The sequence below is a fragment of the Lissotriton vulgaris genome, chromosome 3_2 (assembly GCF_964263255.1).
Source record: "Lissotriton vulgaris chromosome 3_2, aLisVul1.2, whole genome shotgun sequence".
Classification (NCBI taxonomy): domain Eukaryota; kingdom Metazoa; phylum Chordata; class Amphibia; order Caudata; family Salamandridae; genus Lissotriton; species Lissotriton vulgaris.
In genome coordinates, this window is record NC_141690.1 from 109,311,787 (window position 1) to 109,333,475 (window position 21,689).

Here is a 21,689-nt window from a genome sequence, read left to right on the forward strand (position 1 = left end):
TACCCATTCGAATACTGTGTGCCTGTTTACTTGCAGTTTTATCTATTGTGAACCAGACCCGAAGGGTGTCAGAAGCCTGTGTTCATTAAAAACATTTACGTTTCATTTCATTGAAGAAATATTTTAGGTTTCACCTTACATGAAACAGATTACAAGTTGCAGAGGAATTACCAATTTCAATTTAAACAACGGAAACTAGCAGAGCAGGGTGCTAAATGACAGCTCTACTGGCAGTCCCTGTATACACAAAACAAAAAAAATCAATCCATAGTGTTGTCACCACAAGCAGAAGAGAGGTGTGTGGCTCTATGTGTTTGGCTGTGTGTGTCTGGCTGTGTGTGTCTGGCTCTGTGTGTGTGTGTGTGGCTCTGTGTGTGTGTGTGGCTCTGTGTGTGTGTGTGGCTCTGTGTGTGTGTGTGGCTCTGTGTGTGTGTGTGGCTCTGTGTCTGTGTGTGGCTCTGTGTATGTGTGTTGCTCTGTGTATGTGTGTGGCTCTGTGTATGTGTGTGGCTGTGTGTGTGTGTGGCTCTGTGTGTGTGTGGCTCTGTGTGTGTGTGGCTCTGTGTGTGTGTGGCTCTGTGTGTGTGTGGCTCTGTGTGTGTGTGGCTCTGTGTGTGTGGTTGTGTGGCTCTGTGTGTGTGTGTGGTTGTGTGGCTGTGTGTGTGGTTGTGTGGCTGTGTGTGGCTGTGTGTGTTTGTGTGGCTGTGTGTGTGGCTGTGTGTGTTTGTGTGGCTCTGTGTGTGTGTGGCTCTCTGTGTGTGTGGCTCTCTGTGTGTGGGTGTAAATGCAATAGGTCTCCCATTTGCTACAGATTAAGCTATTGGCATTGTAAATGACAATGCCATTTATGTATCTGTTTTCAAAACCAACACATAAATAAAAAAATTGTCATTTACAATGCCAATAGCTCTAACTTTTGCAAAGGCGAGACCGTTGCATTGTAAATGCTTGTTTTAATGTGCAGGACGGTACAAAAATGGGAAAAGTCACCTAAAGTATGCAGTCTCAGCTGGAAGGAAGACGCCAGCGCGGGAGAAGGAGCGTCAGCCATGCAGCGCTTCAAAGCGCCTATAGTCTTCCTGCTGTGCAGCCCCGGAAGAGGCTGGGCTGGGCCACCCCTCTTTGCTCTGCTTCAACCATGCACCAGTGCATTCAACCTCTTTGTTTACACATTCTGTTTGCCCAGGTTTTGCATCAACAGTTGAATGTTGTTACTTTTGTCTGGTTGAAGGCCACTTTTGTGCTGTAATGGGGAAGAAAAACACTTGGTAGCCAGCTCGCTCCTGTTCCCACCGGTGAAATGTACTTCTGTTGACAGGATGCTGGAGAGGGTTATGAGTGTCATTAGCACCTAGATTCCCTTTACAGAGAGACATTCTTTAAATCTAGGCTCAGCCTCTGAAACCCCTGGTCCTGAGGCTGCAGACCTACCCATTACCAGACTCCTGGCCTGACTTCTACTACCAACGCCTCATTAGTTGAAGCAGCTGATGCTTCATACCCCGTAGCTGGGACTGGAGCAGAGGATGGCTGGGAACCCTATTTGTAAACTTCCAGATAGCAAGAGAGGGACGCGGTGACTGCACAATAGACACTGGGTGGCACCCGACCTCACGGGTCAAACATGTGCCACTACGAACACAAGTTCGATTCCTAGTGTTTCAACCCCCTAAACCCCCCCCCCCCCCCAATTTTCCCAACCCGGGCTCATTAGGCAAGGATGGAGGAATTTGGAGGAGGTGAACTTAAGCCAGTCCCGAATAGAGGGTCTCATGGAGGACTGTTGCTCTAAATTTAAGGAGTTGCTGAAGACAGAGCTCTCTTCTGTAGATAGACTTAAAACGAGGCACAAATGGCTATTTTCGCGTGGCTGCCACCCCAGCCTTAATTCCAAATGAAACCATCAATGCTGGACCCTATTCTACACCTCACTTTAACCACCCCTATCACAGCTCTTTTGCATCTGTTCAATTTGTAATGTCTATTCCTGATCTGAATCCTGTTTGCCTCCACTCCACGCATTGGAGCCTGCTCAAGTTACCAGGCCATATGTGATGCCTGAACGGGTAAATGGGTTGAGTACACGCCAAGATTGTTTTTCAGCTAGGCTGTTCTAGGTGGGACTTATCAGATATTGTATCAAACTAAATCCAAATCAGGTTACTATTAACCTTACCCTAGCCGCTTGCCCTTATGAGGGGATTCTGAAAGGAGCCCCCCCCCCCCCACCCCCCCCCCCCCCCTTGCATGATACAGGTTTCCATTTTCCTTGCCAAATGACATCTTGCTGACCCGCAAGGTGGGTTGAATTGGGCCAAGCTTCCCAGACACTAGTGGAGACTGTATTGTTGTGAACTTTAGATCATCTATTCTGGTACAGATACACATACTAAAGTCAGACATGATGTTTGTGACAGGAGTTCTCTGGAGCTTATTCCACCCATGCCTTAGGCTCTGTATTTGCCTAAGACCCCTGTAGATGCTGTACTCCAGGATGAATTTCAGTTTTCTGTTACTGTTGTGAATCGCTTTGAAGCTCTTTCTAGTGTGGATTGGCCTATTGATGATGCCAGGGCGCTCCCTCAAAAGAAATGCCCTCAGAGGGAAGCATCCTCTAAGAAATGTTCTGAGCACAGCATTCTTAATAATCAATATACTTTCCTGAGCTGTATTATCATTGACCTTTAGGAGAAGCTTACAGATCCGGCCTGGCTCGGATTTGTCACCAGATATGATTTTATTGCTCTACAGGAAACCTGGGCTACTGTTTACCAACTTGCAAAGGTTTTGTTTGCTTCTCTTGTCCTGCTAATCCGTCTCTTCGCGGAGAAACGGGCAGCCTTTCTGTATCTGTCAATTTGAATCTTAAGGTGGATATCTCAGTAATCAATTCAGGAAGCTGGGCCTTTATGGTCCTACTTTTTGAGGACACAAAGTTCCCTTTATTTGTACATTGTTTCATTTTTATAGTAACAACTTTTCTAAGTTTGGAGGTGCCACCTTTAACTGTTTTCATTTCTATTGTACATCTAGCCGCTAGAAGCCGTTTTTCCTCACAGCCCCATTTCATGCTCTGCGGGCACTTTAACACCAAATTGGCAAACGTCCCTAAGGGGCATTTGCTGAAGTACTTTGGGGCCAATCTGATAGCAGAGGGAAGGAGTTAAAGCAGTTTCTGGCCCCACTTGACCTCTCTGATAGCTATAAGTTTGGGGGGTTATGGTCTTTGCCAACATATCCAGAAGCGTTTCAGTTATGTATTATAGGTTTGTCACCTGCATTTTTTCTTCTAGATTTTCACAGGGCGCACTTATTGAAACAGTGGAGGGACGTGGTGTGGGGGATATTAATGGCCTAGCAGTAGTAGGACTTTTCCCAGTGCTACGGACAGATAGATCTGATAAAATCATCCCTGGTCCCCAGCAGAGTAGGGATGGTCTTGAGTTAGTATGGCATTTAAAAGAACCAGGGATAACTCTCAGCAGACTTTTGAAGGCACATCTTGAGGTTTTTCTCAATTGCCTGGCAGAATCGAGCATGGGATCTCTGTTAGTCATACGAGGTGCTATGTACATGTATTAAGAACCTGTTAATGCAGCCAAATTTGCGTACCCCAGAGTCCTCGGTGGTTTGATACACCGTTCCACAGTGAATCTCAGCTAAGAAAGGCACTATAATCCAAACCAAGAAACCTGCAAATGTTAGTGCAGCTAGGAAATTCTATAAGAGTACTTTGAGGGAGAGGGGGGAGGCTTTGAATAAAAAGGAGTGGGCGTGCTTTGAAAGGCCCGTATGTTCAAACCAAAGTAAATTCTTTTGGAATGTGGTCAAAACATTCAGACAAGGGGGATGCTCCGTCTCCTTCCGTATCACAGTGCAATGCTGCGGGCCCTGAATGGCTCTCATCTTTTAGTGCAATTTATCTTGTGGAATCTGAGGATAGTTTATTGGATGCATGACCAGGCAAACTGGCTTACTCGCTAAACCTATATATTACTTTGACCGAGGTGGAGGTAACCATTCGGCAAACCCCAGGTGGTAAAGCACTGGGATCGGATGGAGTCTCTATGGCTTTAATCAAATGTAATGAGAGCTAATGGGGTCTATTAATTACGAATATATTCAGTAACCTGGAGGCAACAAGATTTCTCCTTCTTGGACCCTCTCCACCGTTCTGCCTATATTTAAGAAGGGCGATCAGATGTCACTAAACAGTTTCTGCCCTTTATCCCTCATTCACAGTCTGTCAAAATTACTGGGAGGGTGATTTTTAACTGTTGAGTTCTTGGGCTAGTTCACATAACATTGTGTCACCACCAATTTGGTTTTCACCCAGGGCTAGGTACAGTGCTTTAAACCTGCATTTGATAGTTGAAAAGTACACTATCGTGTAGCACAGATTCCACTGTACCCGGCCTTCATGGATTTCGTCATCCACATTAGATTGTGTGAACAGAACCCAGCTATGGCTTTTGCTCCTAGATCTAGAGGTTGATATGGCCTTTATGAATTTATTTAACCTTCATGAGAACAATAGTTCGAGGGTCCGTTTTGGTCCACCAGAGGAAATGTCTGGCATTATCCACATTAAGAGAGGGGTCTGCCAAGGGTGCATTCTGGCCCTTCTGTAGTTCATTTTGTATATCAACAACTTAAATCGCTTTTTTTGGAGGCCATCATAGACATGCCAAGGATAGCTAGTCGATCCGCACCTGCGTTATTCTATGTGGATGATACAGTGCTTATGGCATGCACCCCCAAGGCTCTCCATTTGTAACTTTCATGAGGAAATTGAATCTTCTCATGAATTTGGGAAAGCCACATATAATGATGTTTGGCCTTGGTAGGAAAAATATTACCAATGTGGCTGCAGGTGGCCAATTCCTGAGTAGTGTGCCGGATTTTAGTTATCTGGGTTTTGATTTCAATTATATGGGCACTTGGCAGCATCAGATTAGTTGTTCTCGAATTAAGCTTAGTAGGAATGTAGAGGTACTATTCCATCCATCGCAGTATGTAGGTTGGAGGGGGGCGGGCATTGTCTTCCACATGAATATATATATACATCTGAGTGTGTCCTGTTGCTCTGTTTGTTCCCGAGGTGTGGGGATATTTTAACATTGCTGCCCTGCAAGTTAAGGAAAAACGTACTTGCAGGAGGCTCCTCTCCCTCCCAGTTACTAGTTTTCACTTTATCATCTACTCTGAATTAAACCTAGAGTATATTTCATTTCTAGAGTACATTTCATTTTTGGCCTGGTTAGCTCCACTTATGCTCTGGGTTAGCATTTGGACCAACCCAGAGACTATCTTGAATAGGGATATCATCTTAGATTGCTCAAACTGGAAAAGGGTCTATCAGTGCCCAATTTCTGAAAAAATAAGTACCAGGCCACACTACAGGTCCCACTGCTACTTACCCCACCCATTGCCCCTGCCAGCGCTGGCAATGGCATTACCAACACAACTATAAACCATCACACTCTTATACGTAGGACAATTCAGACCATTCCAGGCCCCCAAAGCTTTAAGAATTGCTTGTGCTGCAGGTGTTAGCCATTTTTAATGTAAATGGAATAATTAAACAACTGGTTTTTTTTTCATCTCTAAATTAGGCAAACATCGCCACCATGTGGCAGACTGCCATAAGTACCGGTGTTGACGATTAAGTGCCGATAGAGAGCACCCAAAACCACTGGCTCAAATTAAGCACTGGGGTCTATCTATTTCTTGGTTGGGTTACGTCTCATAAGCCCTGAGTGAACTGAGCCTGCCTGATATGGTACCCACTAACCTAGGTAAAGGTGATACACTGAAAGTTAAGGCCAGTTCCCTGGGCACTGTCAATGTAAAAGGCGAAGTTGCAAACTTACTAAAAGCTCTGTAAAAAATTATTATATTCATCTGGCACCTGACAACTTTTCAGCATACTTAACTGTAGTTAGCACTCGTTGGGAGAGAACTCTTAGCTCTCTTCTGTTTCGTGTTAAATCAGGCATTGTGTGACTTTTTTTTTGTTTTACGAAATCATGTGGTACTGATACTCCTCCCAGTTCATCGGAGCTTTCTCTAAGTAAACGTTACTGCACTTCATGATTTTTGTAAATTTCATAGATTTTATTTCTATCTTTTTAAAGCAAATTTTTAAATCTCTTGGATTTCACATGTGTAGGATAGCTCTATTCTACCTTCAGATGCTACGTAGCACTGATGTTTGTCACTGCTTTTGCCCATTCCTTAACCCCTTCCATGCTCATGACGAGCTCAGCTCGTCATGAGGCACAGTTGAGCTGTGCTGATGACGAGCTGAGCTCGTCATGAATAAATGAGAATTCCGATTTTCAGCACAGGGGAAAAATAACCACAGCAGCGATGTGGTTAAAGCAGCAGTGAGGAGTAGAAAATCTATGGAGGGTTAAGTGTATGAAAGCAATACTGCAGTTCTGCTTATTTTGTTATATTCTAGGAGTCTTCTAAGGGGCACTCGGCAGCGATATGTTTATAGCGTTTTTAGGATTGCAAAGTGAATGATATATCCATGTCTGTTGTTTTAATGCTAGCCCTTTATTGCTTATTGCACTTTACATTGTTCTTGATGCTAGTCTACATGTGATCCTTTTATTGTGTGATGTATTTATGATTCTTTTATGACCTTTTTGTGCTGAAAAAAAGTATATTGGATTGAACTGAAAACAGATTATTTTATAGAAAGTTCTATTTAAGTATCATATTCGAGCCTTTGCAGAATCTTAAAACATGAACAAATGGTTGGAATTTTTCTCTAGGAAAGGTGGCAGCCTAATTTCTGTCAGTAAACTGTATAAAAAATGCTAAATGGCTGCCTATTCTTGAGCGATAAAAAAAAATGCTCGCTACTCAAATGCTTTTGACAACAACAAAAAGACATATCAATTAATAAATGTGCTGTTTACTTGTTTGTAGCCTGTTAGGTTTTCAATCGATGCTTTAAGTGTACGTCACTCATGCAGGTCACCATCAGTTTCCTTAACCTGTGATGATACAGTTTTACATGCCATTCTTATTCTGGTTCAAGCAACGACTCTTAATGTAGCGTTCAACTCCCACAACAAGTCTCTGCTGACCATCATGATGTCCAATAACGTAAGTGAGATTTATATCAAGGGTTTTAGCAAATTCAGTGTCTGTAATCATTTATTTTAGTGTGTAAACTGTGTTATGTTTAGTGTGTGTGTGGCTAAAATATAAATGAAGAATTGTTTATTTGAAGTATAGGTCAATGCCTGTCATAGGCATGCTGTGCAACTCTCTTACTGCTTCCCTTAAACTGGGTTGAGAGATTATCAACAACATGGTTCTACATCTTTCACCCTAACACAAGCTGTGAAGCCTTTTATTTGTGCTAAGCTAAGTCCCACCAGTTTGGAAAAAGTGTGGTATGTTCCTATCAGGGCATCCAGGTAGTCCACCTTTGCTTTTATGTCGCATCCTTTCCGGCACCATCTTCTCCCTGTTCTACTCCCATGAAAAGAAAGGCAAATTTAGACCAAATAGTTCCTAACGTTACATTGGAAGATTCTGACTGATTAGTATCAAGTGGTTGCTTAACTTACTTGGCAACCTCACCTGAATGTAAGTTGTTCTATATATCTATAAGTGCATTGCTGTAGTGTCTCTATTCTCTGGAACATGTCAATGTTTGCTTGCTCATAACTACCTAGGCTGCTGTTTCAAAATCAGTGGTTCATAGCTAGCAGCATATCATAGCAGTGTTAAGTCAACCCATTTGGTCTGGGTCATAATAGTGGAGGTGGGCCTTCCATATGAGCAGAGGGTGCATGTATTAGCATATCTTGGTGCTTTACTGATCAACTCCCCTGAGGTTTTGGAGCTTCTTGTCCAGGTGACAGACCCCCGTCACTCTATGCGCCTTTCGTTCACATAAAACATTTTGGGTTTAATGCTGGTTTGCCTTCCACCTTCACTTGGTGAATCCTGACTGTTGATGAGCACAAGACTTTGGTGACCAGGGTCATGATGTGCCTGCAAAGCTTTATCTGCTACTGCCCGAGAAAATTCATCCCAGAAGTATCTCCACTTTACAGAGTTTGGTTGCAGTGTGACTGTGGCCCCTAACCTGTGGTTAGCATAGGACAAATCATGCCAGCTCAGTGTACTGAAGTCAAAGCCGGTTTTTGGATCTGCCTGCACTCCCGCCCATCAGTATAGGGCAGGAAAAAGTTGCCCTCGCTACTGCCATATCTTTTGTAATAGTTTATAATTGCAGCAAACGTAGGAGTTTGAAAAACAAGATTTAAAATTGAAGGGGTTGTATAATGAAAGAAATGCATCGAGTTATACAGTTTCCTGTCTTGCATGTTTCAACACTTTTCAAGTATGAACAGTTCTTGTACTTGTGTAACAGAACTCCCGCATATATGGTCAAATATACCTGGTGCTGCAGTAAAAATACAGAAATAACAAATTGCGAAAAATGACAACTGGTAACATGCCTTTTTATAAATTCACATGCTTTTAGTTATTTTCCCATATGTTGGACAACTTTTTAAAGTCACTCATGGTCCTATAAATTGCTGCAACAAAGGAGAATGCTATGTAAACCAGTCTCAAATCACAGTGAATGTGCTATTAATCAGCTGTTAAACTAATATGTTAGTAACCTGCAATCCTTAGACTTCCTGTGATTGTGGTCCATGCATTAATAGCTGGCATTTAAATTGCAGTTTGTTGAAATTAAAGGAAGCGTTTTCAAGAAGTTTGAGAAAAACAATCTTTTTCAGATGTCTAACAGTGGTAAGTAATACTTTCAGAAGTTCAATTAATTATGTTTCACTGTAACATGTTTCATAACATTTCCCACTCGTCTATAAAAACTAAAAATATTCAAGTTCCTGCTTGGTCACTGTATTTCTGATGGTTGTAATGACTTTTCTAATTTTCAGAGTTTCTAAATTGGTAGTTTTCTTAATTATGAGAATTTTATATTTTGTGAAATCTATATCAAATACGAAATTCAGCTAAAAAATATAGTGGCGGTTGACCAATGCACATGGATATGAAATGACGCATTACAGACTACAATGTCTAATAATGGTTATGTAAAATAAATAGTGTATTTATGTGATGCACTAAATGTTCATTTATGTACAATGAATTTAACTGGCAATTACTACATAGTGGTTTCTTGCATCTTCAGTTGGGCACCCACCATGGCTACTTTTATCTAGGTGTGTGCCTTTCAAAGTCATCCGGAATGCCTTGGCACCCCTCGTCCCCAGCACTGAAAGCTTTGAGAACATCAACCCATTCTCATCTCGCCGAACTGCTCTCTTTTTAAACTTTTATTCTCTGCAGGAAAAACTATTGGTCACTTAGTAATTAGGGCCTGTTCCGTTGAGCTAGACTCTTTCCTGAATGCAGTCTGGGCTTCGCTTAGAATAGTATCACTTACTATCCATCCACTTCTGCATATGGTTAAGTAAGACTGTGGGGTAAGGTTTCCCTACTCTCTCAAGGAGTGAATGGGGCGATAGTTGGTTGGGTTATGATGGTTTCTCTTTTTTAAAAGGACAATTAATGCTTATCTCCAGAAGTTGGACACTTTTAAAGACAGAGGACTGCACTAGAGCCCACATTTGGAGGTCAGTGGAATAGGAGTCCTTGGGAACTTTGTCTGGACCAGAGGTCTGGTTGCTTTTTTGAGATAGAATAGCAACCGTCACCTCAAGAGCAAAAACAAAATAATAGCGGCATGCATTTGGTATTTACGTTTTCGAGGCTAAGGTTAGGCTCACTATTATCTGCAGAGGAATACAAGAGTTTAAAGTACTTTCAAAACAGTTGTGACTTGCCTTAACGCCCCATGTAACAAATTCCCAGAACGTTTTAGTATTTTTCTCATGTGCGGCTGTTTTACCAGCTTCCCATGCCTGCTTCTTCTTACGGGCTACGAGATCTTTGTTGTGCATTACCCAGCCTCCAGAGCACTACTATACCGGATATGTCTAGCTCCTAAAGCTCTGTTTAGCTCTAGCTCACATAGGAGCATTCAGTGCCACACAAGTCCAAAGTGTTATGATTTGAATGCATTAATGTACTTTGGCCTGAGGTAAAAAAAATCCGGCCCATTCTTTCTCTAGCAGTTGTTTATAGATCTTAACTTGTACTCAACCCTCAGTGATCTTCGTTCTGGTTGAATCCTTTTCATATTGTCCCATCACCACTTTATTCTGGAGGCCAATTTGGCCTAAAGTTCGAGCCTCCATTTAAAATAATAATAAAGAGCTTATAGAGCGCTCAGTAACGCCATCACGGCGTGTCCCCGCGCTAAGCTAAGGAGGAAGATGTAGTGTTGGAGGCCTTCCGCAGCGTCACACAGGCATATCCTCATACTATACAAATCCCCTCACCCTGCATTCACACAGATATATCCCACCTCCCAAGCTTCCTGGGAACATTGTCTGTGCTGGACTCACACTTGCACATAACTTCTAGATGGCTACTATCCGCACAGCAGTCTTTCCACTACATAGTGCTCCTGAATACCTTTTTTAGAGCACCCTCAAACAGATCATTACAGCAATCCATAAGAGTTCGCCAGGACCTTAACAGCAATAGGTAAAGTGTAGCACTTTCACTTCGTCATCTGGATTTCTTTTAATAATTGGGATTGATTTTATGACATATAAACAGATCATCATCCTGAATAACATCTAATATTTTCACCACTAGCAGAAGAGACCAGCCTTACAATAAATTGCGGCTCCCATTGGTTCCTTTCTGTTTTGGGGTATTATGCTGAACATGATCTCATTCAAAGGTAGACTTGTTTCCCTGAATGGTAAACTGGACAGTGCTCCTTAGTTGTGGGAAGCATTAATCCCCTCACCCTTCTGAGCAAGCCTTCCAAGATGAACTTTGTCCACTCTTGGCTTCCTGGGCGCACATTCCCTGGATTTGGGGGAAGGTAAGGACCTTAACTGTGGTGTCGATTTAGCTCTGGTAAGTACCAATCCCTGCTCTGAAGAGCCCAGTCAGTGCAGAATGGCAGTATTCCAGCCCAATGGCTACGGTGCTGGTCATGGTCAGGAATATGGCACATTCACAACCCTGCTGCCTATCTTTACTCCTTCTGTTCGCCCACTCGCGACTTATGCATTCACCTGGATAGGTTGATATGTGCCACTGAACTTTGCCACCTGGTCTCCCCTTCAGACTATTTAGGTTAAAATATTTCTAACCATAACCCACTATTGCTTCACCCTGACTGGTGCTAAAACCCTCTCCCATTCCCACATGGCGTCTTCTGACTCCCATGATCAAGGACCAGTCCCTGCGAAGAACATTGTCGACCATGCTCCAAAAACACTAGAGCAGCCGTCTCAAGGGCGACGGAGCGAGGGTCACTCTAAAGTAATAATTCATGGGTACTGTATGGAAGCAGTGGTTGGTGTCAGCAGAACTAGAGTGGGACTTGGCCCGAGTCAAGCATGCCTAAATTAAGACTGAACATCAGGTGGTACCCTCCCTGACCATGAAAACAACTTGAAAAAACTGCATGAAAAGGAGGCAACCCTGACTGAAAAGTGATGCGTCAACTGGGCAGCATACACGGCCCGTTCTCACTCCAAGGCGGGCAAATCGTACAACCTTCCGCCTGGCTCTTAAAAGCAGAATCAAACCACCCACCCAAAACCACTATGTGATAGCCGAAGAACCTGGGTATATACCCAGCAAACAGTTGCACACGTCCTAATTTGCTCACCCACCTCTGTAAGGCAGATGCCATTCGGGTGCAGAAATAACTTTTGGCTCTCTAGAGCTACTCAAGTAAACCGCAGACTTGGAGAAGAACTCGCTGATCCCATTACAGTCCAGGAGGTTCAATTCAAAACAACAGAGCTCCGCTAGGTATTGCTGAAATAACAAAAAATCATTGTCTACAATAATGCTTTTTCACATATCAACCTGAGCTCAATGTAAACAACTACCATGGATACCACACATGTCGAAATTAAGCTATATATATATATATATATATATATATATATATATATATATATATATATATATATTCATTAGTAATAAACAAGAATTTGCTAAAACATATCCAAAGAAGAATTGAAAGGAGGCCAACTCATCACTCTTTAAAAACAATCACATCTCCCCTTATAAGTCACTGTGGAATTATGAACCACTTTTTCATGTGTAATTGTGCAGTCCAGGTAGATTGTGAAATCTACATTGTCGATTCGTTTTAGTGGGATAATCTTATACCACCCACCTTCTACAGGGCATTAAAATATTTTGATCTTACGGTAGTTCTGTAAACACATAGCATACAGATATATAGTTTAAAAAATAATAAAAACAATTGGACAATGACCAATGTGTACAACAAAAACAAATACTTCCCTACTTAAACAACAAACATAGTTATTTCTTTTGTTTACTTTCAGTGGTATCCGGGTAACTCTCAACATCGGCTCCTTTAATCACTCATTCTAAAAGCACACTCAGAAATTATCTCTAAGATGTTTTAAGTATATCTTTTTATAATTCACAGTAAATTAGCTCTGAATTCAGAATGTTCTGATATTATATCCAGTGTATGTCACACCGAGTTCACATGCCTTCTCTTAATTATTTATAAAGACTTTTTAAAATTCCTTGTTGTATCCGGTGATTCATGCCTCTCAAATCGTAAAGGGATGGTCTGTGAAAACATGAACACATGATAGAAACTGATAGTAAACAAAATTAGCTAATGGGCAGAAAGCAGGATGACTTTACGAGAATACTGTGAAAAGACCTTGAAACACAGATGCTGGTACATAAACATTCTACTGGGCGAACTATTTTCTGAAAGTCACATTTTTTTAAATAAGGCTACGCTTAAGTAGGAGATGCATAAACATTTTACAGCATATATAACACAAAATAAATGGCTTTTCGGCCTAAACAAATCATGAAACATAGGATACATATCACAGAAAAAGACCACTTCTGATTAGTACAAGAACAACAATGAACCTTGGCTTTGAAAGATATCAGTGCACATGGAGATATACATGTGTAACAAGCATTGGTATTAGGACAACGACTATACATTTACACTTTCTCAGCATCCCCCTTTATTCCAGGAATCCGCATTCTTTACAACAGTTCAATTGCACGATTCTTCATCATCCTCAAATTTAGCAAGCGGAAGCATTTGTGCAGTGCCTTTATTTGTACAAGTTTGTATGATCATGTACATCACCATCTTTCTTAACGCAGACAAAGTGATCTCTATTAGATTGACCGCATTAATTATCTCAAATGTCTTCATACCCCTATTTTCCATAGAACCCTCTTACCCACGTCCAGATGCCGCTGAGATTAAAATCTAATCTGTTTTGCGTTTTAGTGTAATTTCTTATAACTATCCCTGATGTGGTCTATTTCATCATGTATTCAGAAAGAGGCAAGTATGTGCAGTGTTCGACCCCTACATGCCCCTTTTGATTCTAGGAGGATTCAATTCTGTAATAGCATAGGTTTATTAGCATCTAATTGATCAGTGATTAATACTAAGAGAAATGTGGTGGCGATTGCGACCTCTTCCATTGCTTCGCCATTGCATCTTTTCTGTTGAATGGCCTAGCTTACCAAATATATTGGAAAAAGAATGGGTTAATTTTGGAAATATCACGAGGCCTGCCATCTCTGAAGAGGATGAACTGTGGAATGTGTGAGAGTAGTGGCAGCTTAGTTTGGGTAGCACGTTCCAGTCTCCTGTCTTGGGGCCGCCAGCGGTATGCCCTGGATACTCAGATGAAATGGGCATACTCTTCTTGATGTTTGCGTTTGTGGAACACTAAATCAGTGGGGAGTCTATTCGTATTCAGTTTTTGGCTTCAACAAGTGTCGCATTCACTTCAACCCACAAACACACTTTGATCGCACAGTTTATGGTGCCCTCAAACCATTTTCGCTCAGACATGGTAAGGTGGGTGACATCGGGTTGGTAACGGTTGTATGGAGTTTTATACTTTTCAATGTCTTGATAAGATGAGGGAGAAATATCAACTCCTTCGTATAGCCTGTGCCCATGATGGAACATGTGAAAGCAAGTTTTGTTCTTTTTGAGAGGCACTCTGATCGAAAGCATGTTTCCTCCTACAACCACAGACATGCGAGGGCAAAAACAGCAAGAGCAGATACTAATTGTGTATCCTTTCCAGTGTAAAGCATGTAAGAATTGTTCACATAAACAGAGCGCAGCTTTGACCATGGACTGGTTCAGAACAGTTAGGCCTTTGACTAAATCCCCATTCCACAGTGATGATGTATCCCACCAACAAGTACAAGACAGCTGCACGCTCAAGGCAGCAGCGAAGATTGCAGGCTAGACCCAAAACGGGATCTAGTATTCAAGAGAAGACTGCTTACACAGATGGTATCAGTGAGAGGCTGCAGGCACAGTAGTGTGCAGCTGTGGAGTGGCAGGAAGAGAGGATGGCCACAGATGACCTCTCCCACTGGCAGGTGGCAAAACTGAAGAGGCATTGTGCTGGATACTTATTACCACAGATTTCCCACCTTTAGAATATTCCCCATGCACCAGACTGTATGCGGAAACCATTCATAGCAGTGCTGCCGCATGCAGCCAGGTAGCACGTGTGGCTCCGGGTTGGCTTTGTTCCTCCCTGGAAGTCACAGAGCACAGCCGCATTTAAGCACCACACCTGTGCCTTCACGTCAGTTCCTTTCTTTCCTTGCTTTTTTAATGTGGATCCGGAGCTATGCTCCCTTTTTCATCGGTATTTAACAATTTTCCAACCAAAATCCAGTGCACAAAAAAATAGTGTTGCCTATTAAAACTACATAGTTCAAATCATGCTTTTTCATCGGTATTTAGCAATTTTCCAACCAAACAACAGTGCACAAAAAATAGTGTTGATTAAAACTACATAGTTCAAACCATGCAGGGACTGCAGAAAACAGATGTCGGTAACAGACAGGCACAAGGTGTGCCTTTGGTATCTGAGCTTGTGGCATGACTCCAAATCATGTGCCCTCTTGCACCCGAAGGCGATCCTGGACCGTGAAGTGAAGCTGTACGTCACCGAACATAGGGAGATGTCATGGGCCTGCCTAAGACCCACTCTTGCTCCAAACATGAGGCACAGACCCTCTCACGAGTCCCATCACACAACTGGTTTTCCTTGCAGTTGAAATCATCCAGTAAGTCATAGTCCATGTCGATGAGGAAGCGTAAAGCAAAGCAGGTCTTTACCCCAACACACTACTCTGTATCTAAAGAAAGGTTGCCAGGGCGTCAGGGTGCCACTTTATCTCGCTCGCAATCACCATCTGAAAAACTAATTTCCGCAATTAATCCTAGTGTGCCCGAAGTGCCCCAGGCCATCGGCAACCCTGCAGCTGTTCAAGGTCTTCAAGGAGGCCATGCTGCATGTGTCACACTTGCATTTCCCTCTAGTGCTCCTTCTGGCACAAAACATCTGCAGTGGCCTCCAGTCAGGTTACCAACAGGAAATCAGTCCTTGAAACCATCTGAGCACATAGAACGCATCTCTAGTGCGGCACCCACTCTGGTGCCAACTTCCTCTCCTTCCCTAAGACCTGCTGTCATTGATGTTGATACCGACCTCTCCAGCACCAGAGGGGAATCAGCCAGTTGCCGACCCGAGCTGAATCCATCTCAACCCTGATCAAGGTCATACTCTGACTCCAGTGTAGCACATATGGATTCCGGACAGCCTGATTCCGACAGTATATCTCCACTACTGTGGAACCTTCCTTTAGAGACTCCATCTTTGTGTTCTGACTCTAACCTGATTTTACCACCGCCTGGAGATGACAATGGAGATGACTTATACTCACAATGTGATGATAGTAGTACATGGAGTTACAGGAGGCTAGTGGGCTTGTTACTTCCCCTGACACAGGAACTATGGCTGCCAACGAAACATTGTGCCTTTTTCTGTGGTATTCCTATATGCTGCTGAGGTACTGGGCATCCAGTTGCCTTCTGCGGAAGTTAGATAGAGACATCTAGCCGTAGATTCCTTATCATAGGATTCTCCCCGAGTACCAGACTGGATCCCAATATATTTTTACAGCAGTTCCTATGTGCGGCGTTAGTAGAGGGCGTCAAGCAACTCTGTAGCAACGTCATCCTCCGGATGTGATGTCAATGAAGTCATATAAGCCCTCCCCTGACGTGCTGACTCCAGTTTCTTCTTTTCTGCGCCTATAATGTGATCCGATAAACTGGTTTCCCAGGCTGTTTTTTGGCCTAACTCAATGGTTGTGTCGAACAGAACAATGTACCTTTAAACAAACTTCTCATATCTTTGATCTTCAAGCCTTGTGGGTCCTGTGGACGACAAATGTCTGCCTTGGACCCTCACTCTGTTTGTATGTGGACTACCAGGACTGCGACTCCTGTCGCCAACTTCGCCCAAAGGTGCTGAGGGATCGTCGAATGAAGCTCCTAGCGGTGCTGATGCCCCAGTCTTCAGAGATTTCTTGTCACCCTTAGTTCTCTTTGTGCTCCACGGACTGCCTGAGAGCCTGATCCAGGAGCCTTTCCTGTGGACGTTACTCTCCATCGACGTCCCGAGGTAAGTCACAACGCAGGCGGTTAAAGTCGTGGCACCCCCCGACTTAGCCACTGAAAGCCTGTTCCCCATCTTTGGTTGAAGAGGTGGCACACAAGTGTACTCTGCACCTCCAACCTACTCTTGAGCCCTGGCAACTCTGACCCAGATGAGAGATTACAGTTCTCTTCATAGTATCTGTGGGTCTCGCCTTACCTTGGAGCACCCTCGGGCCCCCAGGAGATGCACAAAGCCATGACTGTGTCCACGCCGGTGGGTTTGGCCTCTGCGTCAGTTCAGCCTTCGGATTGCAAATCCATTTCGATACCAGCGCACAGCCGTTCAGGGTTTGCACCTTTTAGGACCTGGGTCTGGTCAGCCGACAACAGCGTAACTCGACGCCTCAGAACGTCCCCTTTTTGTCATTGGATCCGGTGGCAGTGGAGCCGCCCGTTTCAGACACCTTTCCTCTGCTCTCTATAGCCCCCCGCCCTCACCTGGGAAATTCGATTACAGAGGTGATGGAGAGGATTTGGAGTTTAACTACCCCATCTCTGACACAGCCCAACCTCCTATGGAGACTAGCTGGTTGACGGAGTTGGGTGAAGCTGTTAACTTGGAGTCTTCCCAGCCTTGGGCCTCCTGTTCCCTCCTGCTTTGGCTACAGAGGCAAGCTCCTCTCTGGCAGATATGATCAGATTCATTTTTCTTGTTTTTGGACAGATCCCTTTCTTGGCGTCCTTCATCAAGGCTAATCAGGGGTAGAGCCAGTGCTTACTTACAGTTAGGCTCTATTTGACATTTTGTTGGGAAGGTGGGTTAAAACCAAAACAGGGACCCCTGTGGATCGCTATATTTCTCACAGACACCATCTAGCCCCTGGAGAACTGGCATATCTCCTCAGACATCCTACTCTTCACAGTTTTATGGTACAGGCTGCTTTGGCTGCACAAAATATCAACCCTCTTCCTACTGTCCCTCTGGACAGAGAGGCCAGAAAACTAGATACATGTGTCAGGCATATTTTCTCCTCCACCAGTTCTGCATTACGATCCCTTAATACTTTTGCATCCTCAGACGCTTCGCTCATACATTGTGGAACTCATTGGCATGCCTGCTGCCCTCCTTTCTGGGTGACACCTGGAACGATCTTGTTCTTTTAATACGGGATGGGCATTAAGCAGCTAGACTAATCATTCGCTGTGCTATGGATGCAGCGGACTCCATAGGCATGGCAATGGCCTCTTCAGTGGCACTACGTTGGTGTAGTTGGTTGTGCACCTCTGGGTTTTCAGAGACTGTTCAGACCACCTTGATTGACATTCCCTTTGATGGCGCCCGTCAATTCGGCGCCCCTGTCTGACTCAGCCTTTCAGCAGCTTTGGGACAGTCTGGGCAGAGCAGACTCTTAACTCTGTCTGTTTCCCTAGTTCTCCCGTACCAGGTTTGTTCGGGGGAAAGTCCCTTTTTCATTCACATATTTGCTATTCCAGAGTGGAGTCCTTTGGCTTTTCTTTTCAAATCCCCTTTTCATCTATGGGTGAGACCCGTTAAGGTGTTCTTGTCTTCGGGAGGTACTTGTATTCTTCTTATACTGTCGATGGTGGTTTATGGTTCCCGTTACATGGGGCATGCATTTTTTGTGGCCTTTGCTCCATACTTTGGAGCAAAGTATAAAATGAGGAGAAAATTCAAATTTGTTACTATGAAGTGAAAATAACGAAACAAAAATACAATAAGTTTCCAAAGATGAAATAAACGAATTCATGAAACAAAATTGAGTGGAGTCCAATCATTGGAACCCAAGGTGTGCCCTACATGAGGAGGCTTCCAAGTTATTGGCAGCACGTTATATGTTTAAGATTACACGAACGCGAAGGGACGGACGCGTCACTCAAAGGAGCACCCAAACCATACTACACGAACACTAGTTAACCAGAAACAAACCCCCAGCCAAAACCTACAGGTTGTGCACCCACCGTAATTTGAATTCATAACCCACCACTGCCACAAAGTTGTCGCGATCTTGTATTTTTATTTATTTATTTATACAACTTGTATAGCGCGCAAATACCCTAAGGTGTCTCGGCGCTGCTGGATCTAAAGCTCAAGATGGGTTCTGATTTAATTATGGACTAAAAAGCGATGTTTTTAGTAGTTTCCGAAAGATCATTAAAGATGGACTGATTTTTATATATAGAGGGATAGAGTTCCAAAGTCTAGATGCAGATACTATGAATCGTCTATCACCCCAGATCACTCTTTTTGTTCTCGGAACTGAGAGCAGAGAAGCTGCAGATGACCGTAGCATTCTTTTGGGCAAGTAAGTGCATAAAGCTTTTTTTTTAAATTTTGGGCCAGTATTATTCACAGCTTTATAAGTAACACAGAGCGCCTTAAACTTGATGCGACTCCTGACTGGGAGCCAGTGGAGTTGGCGTATAATAGGGGTGATGGAAGAAAATTTTGATGTGCCTGTTAAAATTCGGGCAGCCGCATTTTGAATTAACTGCATTTTATTCAGAACTTGTTCTTGGGCATTTAATAGCAAACCATTGCAGTAATCAATTTTAGAGAGTACTAAAGTGCACATTAGGATTTTGCCTGCACCAGAAGGAAGAAAAGGTAGTAGTTTCTTGATCATCCTCAGAGTGTAAAAGGATGAGGAGACTACTGCATTAGCGTGGTTCAGAAATGATAGCTTGTTGTCAAATAGTACCCCCAAATTCCTGACTTTGGTAACAGGCAGTGGGGGAGCTCCTAGTTCTGATGGCCACCATACTGGGGACAAAGACGGGGTCAGTTTTCCAAAGACCATGACCTGCGTCTTGTCAGAATTTAATTTCAAACAATTGTGATCCATCCAGGAACTGATAGCCATCATACCTTCCTGAAAATTAGCCGCAACTGTTCCTCCCTTGTTATGGATGGCCAGTACCAACTGGGTGTCATCTGCATATGATGTCACCCCTATTCCATGTGTTTTAATGACCCTCGCCAAGTCCGACACATAGATGTTAAAATAGTGTTGGACTTAGCGAGGATCCCTGGGGGACACCACATGGTAAAGTAAAAACAGGGGAGTAGAAACTACCCAGTTTAACAGACTGATTGCGGCCAGATAGAAAGGAAGTCAGAAGAGATTTGGCTTTACCCTGGATGCCAATGTGGGCTACACGGTCGATCAAGATGTTGTGATCGACCGTGTCGAAGGCCGCAGACAAGTCCAATAAAATCAGGACTGCTGCTCCTCCCTGATCCAAAATCAGTCTGACTTCATCTGCTGCTTTAATCAGCGCAGTCTCCGTCCCGTGCCCTTTCCTGAACCCAAATTGAGTTTCATCAAGAAGATTATTTTGATCAATGTACTCCATCAGTTGGCAATTCATAATCTTCTCAAATATTTTGGAAGGAAAAGGAAGAGATGCAATCGGTAACTTTTATGTTCTAGTGGATCCAAGTCTGATTTTTTAATGGCTTTATGACCGCTTTCTTCCAAATTGACGGGTAGGAGCCTGACAAAAACATAGAATTACAAATATTTGTAAGAGTTGGGGCTATCAGATTAGTCACTGGTTTAAGAATCAAAGGGGGGCACGGGTCCAAAGGAGACCCCGACTTAATACTGATCATAAGTTCCTCTAACTGCTGTTGAGAGATTTGCTTAAATTAATTAAAAGTTGTAAGGGAAAAAGGGTCATTCCTAATAGAACCAATAGGTTCAGTGCTCATCTTAACCGTAAAGTTAGAAAAAATATCATTTACCTTAGATTGAAAAAAATCTGCTAGGTCGTTACACAGATTTTGAGACGGTTCTGTAGTAATGCTTTCTGGTGGAATAGATAATTTTGTAACGACTTGATAAAGTTGTTTGGTGGAATTTTTGGCTAATTCTATTTGCTCAAGATAGAACTTTCGTTTTTCTATAATTAAGAGCTTTCTATATTCAGTCAAGGCTTTTTTATATAGATCTTTTTCATTGTTATCATAGTTTTGGCGCCAGCGCCTTTCTAAATTTCTGCAACGTTGCCTCTCTAACCTAAGGGTCTCTGTAAACCAAGGGACAGAAGGTATGTTACAATTAGGTAGCATTTTTTTTTAAGGTGCTAGCGCGGTGAAAACATTGTTAAGCCAAGCATTATATTTCTCTGAAGCTACATTTGGATCTATTATTTCCTTTGGTTGAGTAGAAGCCAAAGTAGATTGTAAAATAGAACCATCTATGTTCTTCCAGTCTCGAAATAGGACATGAGAACGATTAGTCTGTGAATTTATATAATTTCTATTTACAATTGTGAACCTTACCGCTGCATGATCTGTCCATATTAGCGGTTTCACTGAAGGCGGAGTGATATTAGAGTTATTAGTAAATATACCATCAAGGGTATGTCCCGCCTGATGGGTAGAAGGAGTACTCAATAATTTAAGGCCCGCCAAGGCGAGGTCCGAAATAAGGGTTGAAGAGTCCCTATCATTATTGGCTTCTAAATAAAAAATGAAATCTCCTAATATTGTATAATCAGTGTTAGCTGCTATGGGTTCTAATAAAGTATTAATACATGCCAGGAATGAAGAGCGGAGGGTTGGTGGACGATAAAGAAAAATGCCTTTAAAAGATTGGACAGGAGAAAGCAGAATGGAAAAATGTACTGCTTCAGCAGAATCAATATCGATGGATTCTATCCTTCTTTCAAGATGTTGTACCACAGACCTTGCTGCCCTTCTCTACTTTATCCCTGGAGAGGATGTTACTTTTCTCATTCTGGAAATTCTTTGTACCTTTTTTCCTATAGGCATCATTTGTTTGCCAATTCAGATCAGACACAGCATTTGCTTACCATATTGGTTGTTCGTTAGATGTCACCATCTCACCCCTTTTATAGGTGTTGTGGCTATTTTCATCTTCAGCTTTTCTTCTGCAACATGTGTCCCTTCGACATTTTGGTTCAATCTGAGGATTGATTTTCAAGGAGGCTGGAGTCTCCCTTAGCATCCTTTTCCTGAAAGGTCTTCTTCTGGCTCATAGGATGTGAAAGTGATTCTATCCCTCAAAGGTCAGCTATATCTCTGCTATCTTATTTT

The 21,689-nt window shown here is 42.9% G+C and overlaps 1 protein-coding gene across 1 annotated transcript in view; it reads left to right on the plus strand.

Annotated features, from left to right (window-relative positions):
* The window catches only part of TAPT1 (transmembrane anterior posterior transformation 1), a 514,105-nt gene that overhangs the window by 236,270 nt on the left and 256,146 nt on the right, over positions 1-21,689 (plus strand). The window contains exons 6-7 of the mRNA XM_086964058.1: positions 7,025-7,122; positions 8,724-8,793. Of these exons, the coding sequence (XP_086820184.1) occupies positions 7,025-7,122; positions 8,724-8,793 (168 nt within the window). The remainder of the gene's footprint in view (positions 1-7,024; positions 7,123-8,723; positions 8,794-21,689) is intronic.